Source organism: Chiloscyllium plagiosum, unplaced genomic scaffold (assembly GCF_037043375.1).
Source record: "Chiloscyllium plagiosum isolate Xiang-an unplaced genomic scaffold, Cpla_swu_hap1 HiC_scaffold_21, whole genome shotgun sequence".
Lineage (NCBI taxonomy): Eukaryota > Metazoa > Chordata > Chondrichthyes > Orectolobiformes > Hemiscylliidae > Chiloscyllium > Chiloscyllium plagiosum.
This window is the reverse complement of record NW_028270159.1, coordinates 1,872,300-1,879,552: the sequence shown is the minus strand read 5'-3', so window position 1 is coordinate 1,879,552 and position 7,253 is coordinate 1,872,300. Positions and strand designations below refer to the sequence as shown.

The window sequence follows — 7,253 nt, the reverse complement described above, 5'->3', positions numbered from 1 at the left end:
TAGCGCTGGGAGTTACACTGGGTCTGGCACTGGGAGTTACACTGGGTCTGGCACTGGCAGTAGCGCTGGGAGTTACACTGGGTCTGGCACTGGGAGTTACACTGGGTCTGGCACTGGCAGTAGCGCTGGGAGTTACACTGGGTCTGGCACTGGGAGTTACACTGGGTCTGGCACTGGGAGTTACACTGGGTCTGGCACTGGCAGTAGCGCTGGGAGTTACACTGGGTCTGGCACTGGGAGTTACACTGGGTCTGGCACTGGGAGTTACACTGGGTCTGGCACTGGCCTCGGTGCTGCTGATGCCCCAATAGCGAGAAGCTGCATCCAGTCGCTGAAAGGGATTGGCGGTGGCGGCTGCTCCCGGCTCCGGTTCAGGGAGGATGCTGTCGGTTTGTCGGAGAATGAGAGCCCGAACGTGGAGGCTGCTGCTTTCCTGCCCGTTCTCCAGGGGCTTGCAGGTATCGGGGCCCCGGGGGGAAAGGCCGGTGTTAGCGGCCTCTCGGTACCCGCAATGCGGACAGTGATTGGGCTCTGGGGCCGGGACCGTGCGGCCTCACTGGCTGCTGCAAGCCCCGGCACTGGGTCCGCAATGAATGCAGATGCTCAAAGGGAACAAACCGAGAGGTGCTGCAGCCGGGGCTCTGCGAAGGAGCTGCATCCCAATCAACATTTTGAGCCCAAACCACTATCAGTATGTAACCAGGGCTGTGGCTGAGGCAGAGGCACTGGGACCAGGAGGGGGGCAGTGGATGGGACACCCTGTTTGCAGACAGGAGACAAAGGGTAGGAATAAACGTGTCCTTTTCAGAATGGCAGGCAGTGATTAGTGGTGTCCACAGAGATCAGTGCTTGGATTCCAGCTATTCACAACTTATATTAATGATCTAGATGAGGGAACTAAATGTAATATCTCCAAGTTTAAAGCTGGTTTGGAGGGTGACCTGTCAGGAGGATGCCGAGATGTTATGGTGTGATTTGGACAAGTTGAGTGAATGGGCAGATGTATGGATGACGCAGTATAATATGAATAAATGTGAGATTATGCACTTTCAGAGCAAAATCAGGAAGGCAGATTACTCTCTGAATAGCTATAAAATGAGAGGGGGGAAATGTGCAACGGGATTGGGTGACTCATGTAGCAGTCGCTGAAGGTAAGAATACAGCAAGTGGTCAAGAAGGCAAACAGTTTGTTGGCTTTCACAGGGAGAAGCTTTGAGTACAGGAGCAGTGATGTCTTGCTCAAGTTTTACAGGCTTTGGTGAGATTACACCTGGAATACTGTGTGCAGTTCTAGTCTCCTTGTCTGAGCATCAAAGGTTTACCAGACTGATTCCTGAGGACGGCAGGATACATCTATGAGGAAAGGTTGAATCAGTTAGGATTCAGAAGAATAAGGGGTTGTCATTGGAAACCTATAAAATTCTAACAGGACTAAACAGAGTAGATGGTGAAACGGTGTGCTCGATGGCATGGAAGTGCAGTAGCATGGGTTACAGTCTAAGGATATCAGTTGAATTCTTTAGGACTGAGATGAGGAGAAATGTCTTCACCCAGACAGCGATGAGCCTATAGAATTCACTTCCACAGAAAGTAGTCGAGGCCAAACAATTGTATGATTTCAAGAAGGATTTGGATATAGCTGTTGGGGCTAAAGGGATGAAAGGATATGGGGGCAAAGCAAGAATAGGCCATTGAGTTGGATGATCAGCCATGATCATAATAAATGGTGTAGCAGGATTGAAGGGCCAAATGCCCTGCTCCTAGTTTCTTTGTTTCTAAGTGTAGAACTTAGGAATAAAAATGGAGCAGTCACACTAATTGGAGTCCATTATAAGCCCCCAAACAGTCAACGGATAATTGAGGAGCAGATATTTACACTATTCACAGAGGTGTGTAAAAGCAGTATTAGAGTTATTATATGTGTGTTCTTTTAAATTCAGTTATTGGATGCGGGCATTGCTGGCTGGCCAGTACTTATTGCTTATCCTCAGTTGCCCTTGAGAACATGTTGGGGAGCTGCCTTCTTGAACCACTGCAGTCCGTGTGCTGTGAGTTGACCCACAATTCCCTTAGCGAGGGGAATCCCAGGATTTTGACCCAGCAATAGTGAAGGAATGGCAACACATTTCCAAATCAGGATGGTGAGTGACTTGGAGGAGAACGTGCAGGTGATGGTGTTCCCATGTACTTGCTGCCCTTGTTCTAGATGGAAGTGGTTGTGGGTTTGGAGGGTGCTGTCGAGGGATCTTTGGTGAATTTCTGCAGTTCATCTTGTAGATGGTACACACTGTTGCTACTAAGTGTGTCTGGTGGAGGGAGTGGATGTGGTGCCAGTCAAGCAGGGTGCTTTGTCCTGGATGGAGTTGAGTCTCTTGAGTGTTGTTGGAGCTGCACCCATCCAGGCAAGTGGAGAGTATTCCTTCACACTCCTGACTTGTGCCTTGTTATGGTGGACAGGCTTTGGGGAATCAGTAGATGTGTTACTCGCTGCAGTATTCCTAGCTTCTGACTTGCTGTTATAACCACTGTATTTATATGGTGAATCCAGCTGAGTTTCTGGTCAATGGTAATCCCCAAAATGTTGATAATAGGAAAATTCAGTGATGGTAATACCATAGAATGTCAAGGGAAAGTGGTTAGATTGTCTCTTATTGGTGATGGCATTTGTGTAGCATGAATGTTACCTGCCACTTTGTCAGCCCAAGCCTGGATATTGTTCAGATCTTGTTGCATTTGAACATGGACTGCTTCAGTATCTGAGGTATCCTGAACGGTGCTGAGCACTGTGCAATCATTGGCGAACATCCTCACTTCTGACCTTATGATGGAGGGAAAGTCATTGATGAAGAGTTGAAGATCTTTGGACTTAGGACACTACCCTGGCGAGCTCCTGCGGAGATGTCCTGGAGTATGATGGACCTCAACATCCATGATCATCTTCCTATGTGTCAGGTATGACTCTAACCATCAGAGAGTTTGCCCCCTGATACCCATTGGTTTTAGTTTTGCTACAGCTCTTTGATGCCACATTCAGTCAAATGTGGCCTTGATGTTACCTCATCACTGGAATTCAGCTTCATTTGTCCATGTTTAAACTAATCCTGTGGGGGGGTGGGGGGGGGGGGGGGGGAACAGGGGCTGAGTGGCCCTGAGGGAACCCAAACTGGGCGTCGCTGAGCAGGTTATTGTTGAACAGATACTACTTGATGGCACTGTTGATGACACCCTCCATCACTTTACTGATGGTCAAGAGTACACTGATGGGTGGTAATTGGCCAGGTTGGATTTGTGCTGCTTTTTATGTACAGGACATAACTGGGCAATTTTCCACATTGGTGGGTAGATGCCAGTGTTGTAACTGTAATGGAAGAGCTTGGCAAGGAGAATGAAAAGTTCCAGAGCACAAGTCTTCAGTACTATTGCCAGAATGTTGTCAGGGCCCATATCTAGTGTCTGAAACCATATTTTAAATTAACTCTTGGGATGTGGGCATCACTACCCAGGCCAGCATTTATTGCCCACCTCTAGTTGCCCCAAAGAGTAGTTGAGATTCAACCAATACTGTGGTTCTGATGTCATGTGTAGGCCAGGGCAGGTTTCCTTCCCTAAAGGACATCAGTGAACCAGATGGGTTTTTCCAATAATCGACAGTGGATTCATGGTCACACTAGACTCCTAATTCCAGACTTTTTATTGGATTCAAGTTCCACCATCTGCCATGGCCGGATTCAAATCTGTGTTCCCAGAACATTGTCCCTGGGTCTCTGGATTAATAGATCAGTGATACTATCATTAGGCCATCATCTCCCCTTGGTTTATTAATAGCACATGATGGGCGCACGGTGGCACAGTGGTTAGCACTACTGCCTCACAGCGTCAGAGACCCGGGTTCAATTCCCGACTCAGGCGACTAACTGTGTGGAGTTTGCACATTCTCCCTGTGTCTCCAGGTGCTCCGGTTTCCTCCCACAGCACCAAAGATATGCAGGTCAGGTGAATTGGCCATGCTAAATTGCCCGTAGTGTTAGGTAAAGGGGTAAATGTAGGGGAATGGGTGGGTTGCGCTTCGGCGGGTCGGTGTGGACTTGTTGGGCCGAAGGGCCTGTTTCCACACTGTAAGTAATCTAATCTAAGCACATGGAGTGAACTGATTTAGCTGAAGACTGGTATCTGTAATGATGGCAACCCATGGAGGAGACCAATTTCAATTGGGACCAAACTTTAATTGGGATAATTATAGTACAAAGAGTTTAGAGGGAGCAGATTACTTGAAATGTATAGAGGAGAGTTTTTTATATCAACCTGAAGATGATCCAACAAAGGCCAGTGCAGTGCTGGACTGAATTCTGGGAATGAAACTGGGCAGGTGTTAGTGGGGAAGCATTGTACACTTTAAATTTGTTATGGAAAATTAATAAAAGGGCTGCAAAAAGGGTTTTGGATTTGTGGAAGTCAGCTTTTATTAAAATATAGCTTGGTGGGTCTAAGGAAGAATCATAGAGATGTACAGCACAGAACCAGACCCTTCGGTCCAACTTGTCCATGCCGACCAGATATCCTAACCTAATCTAGTCTCATTTGACAACACTTGGCCCATTTCCCTCTAAACCCTTCCTATTCATATATCCATCCAAATGCCTTTTAAATGTTGTAATTGTACCACTTCATCTAGCAGGCAAAAGTGAGGACTGCATTCCTGATGAAGGGTATTTGCCTGAAACGTCGATTTTCCTGCTCCTCGGATGCTGCCTGGCCAGCTGTGCTTTTCCAGCACCACTCTAATCTAGACACTTCATCTAGCAGTTCATTCCATACATGCACCACCTTTGCGTGAAAAAGTTGCCCCTTCAATCTCTTTTAAATCTTTCTCTTCTTACTTTAATCCTATGTACTCTAATTCTGGACTCCCCTAACCCAGGGAAAAGACCTTGTCTGTTTACCCTATCCATGTCCTTCATGATTTATGAACTTCTAAGATCACCTCTCAGCCTCCAAGGCTCCAGGGAAAACAGCCCCAGCCTATTCAGCCTCTCCCAGAAGCTCAAACCCTCCAACCCTGGCAACATCCTTGTAAATCTTTTCTGAAATCTTTCAAGTTTCACAATATCCTTCCAATAGGAAAGAGACCAGAATTGCACACAATATTCCAACAGTGGCCTAACCAATGTCCTATACAATATGACCTCCCAACTCCTGTACTCAGTGCTCTGACCAATAAATGAAAGCGTACAAAATGCCTTCTTCACTATCCTATCGACCTAAGACTCTATTTTCAAGGAACTATAAACCTGCACTTCCAGGCCTCTTTGCTCAGCAACTCTCCCCAGGACCTTACCATTATGTGTATAAGTCCTGCCCTGATTTGCCTTTCCAAAATGCAACAGCTCACATTTATCTAAATTAAACTCAGGGAGGATATTCCCTGAAATACATCCAGGGAAGTTATTTGGGTGGAACTGAGAAATAAGAAAGGGATGATCACCTTATTGGGATTGTATTATAGACCCCCCCTCCAATAGTCAGAGAAATTGAGAAACAAACTTGTAAGGAGATCTCAATTATATATAAGAATAATATGATGGTAATGGTAGGGGATTTTAACTTTCCAAACGTACACTGGGACTGCCATAGTGTTAAGGGTTTAGATGGAGAAGAATTGATTAAGTGCGTATCCGACAATTTTCTGATTCAGTATGTGGATGTACCTACTAGAGAAGGTGCAAAACTTGACCTACTCTTGGGAAATAAGGCAGGGCAGGTGACTGAGGTGTCAGTGGGGTAGCATTTTGGGGCCAGTGACTATAATTCTATTAGTTTTAAAATAGTAATGGAAAAGGATAGAGAAGGTCTAAACGTTGCCGGAAGGCCAATTTTGAAAGTATTAGGCAAGAACTTTCAAAAGTTGATTGGGGGGGGGCGAATGTTTGCAGGTAAAGGGACGGTTGGAAAATGGGAAGCCTTCAGAAATGAGATAACGAGAATCCAGAGAAAGTATATTCCTGTCAGGGTAAAAGGGAAGGCTGGTAGGTATAGGGAATGCTGGATGATTAAAGAAATTGAGATTTTGGTTAAGAAAAAGAAGGAAGCATATGAAAGGTATAGGCAGGATAGATCGAGTGAATCCTTAGAAGAGTATAAAGGCAGTAGGAGTATACTTAAGAGGGAAATCAGGAGGGCAAAAAGGGAATATGAGATAGCTTTGGTAAATAGAATTAAGGAGAATCCAAAGGGTTTTTACAAATACATTAAGGACAAAAGGGTAACTAGGGAGAGAATAGGGCCCCTCAAAGATCAGCAAGGCGGCCTTTGTGTGGAGCCGCAGAAAATGGGGGAGATACTAAATGAGTATTTTGCATCAGTACTGTGGAAAAGGATATGGAATATATAGACTGTAGGGAAATAGATGGTGACATCTTGCAAAACGTCTAGATTACAGAGGAGGAAGTGCTGGATGTCTTGAAACGGGTAAAGCTGGATAAATCCTCAGGACCTGATCAGGTGTACCTGAGAACTCTGTGGGAAACTAGAGAAGTGATTGCTGGGCCTCTTGCTGAGATATTTGTATCATCGATAGTCACAGGTGAGGTGCCAGAGGACTGGAGGTTGGCTAACGTGGTGCCACTGTTTAAGAAGGGTGGTAAGGACAAGCCAGGGAACTATAGACCAGTGAGCCTGACCTCGGTGGTGGGCAAGTTGTTGGAGGGAAACCTGAGGGACAGGATGTACATGTATTTGGAAAGGCAAGGATTGATTAGGGATAGTCAACATGGCTTTATGCGTGGGAAATCATGTCTCACAAACTTGATTGAGTTTTTTGATGAAGTAACAAAGAGGATTGATGAGGATAGAGCGGTAGATGTGATCTATATGGACTTCAGTAAGGCATTTGACAAGGATCCTAATGAGAGGGTTTCTTATGAGAGGTTAGCAAGGTTAGATCTCACGGAATACATGGAGAACTACCTGGATACAGCAGTGGCTCAAAGGTAGAAGACAGAGGATGGTGGTGGAGGCTTGTGACCAGTGGAGTGCCACAAGGATCGTTGCTGGGTCCTCTACTTTTTGTCATTTATGTAAATGTTTTGGATGCGAGCATAAGAGGTACAGTTAGTAAGTTTGCACATGACACCAAAATTGGAGGTGTAGTGGACAGTGAAGAGGGTTACCTCAGATTACAACGGGATCTTGACCAGATGGGCCACTGGGCTGAGAAGTGGCAGATGGAGTTTAATTCAGATAAGTGCAAGGTGCTG

General features: G+C 45.9%; 1 protein-coding gene across 4 annotated transcripts in view; it reads left to right on the top strand.

Annotated features, from left to right (window-relative positions):
- Positions 1-226: 226 nt before the first annotated feature.
- The window catches only part of dipk1b (divergent protein kinase domain 1B), a 30,592-nt gene continuing 23,565 nt past the window's right edge, over positions 227-7,253 (top strand). The window contains exon 1 of one of the 4 annotated variants that reach the window (XM_043720672.2): positions 227-458. In XM_043720672.2, the coding sequence (XP_043576607.1) occupies positions 381-458 (78 nt within the window). In that variant the 5' untranslated portion in view covers positions 227-380. Of the gene's footprint in view, positions 459-494; positions 2,953-7,253 lie in introns of those variants that run through there. The other 3 variants (XM_043720673.2, XM_043720674.2, XM_087998116.1) reach the window with 3 other exon arrangements.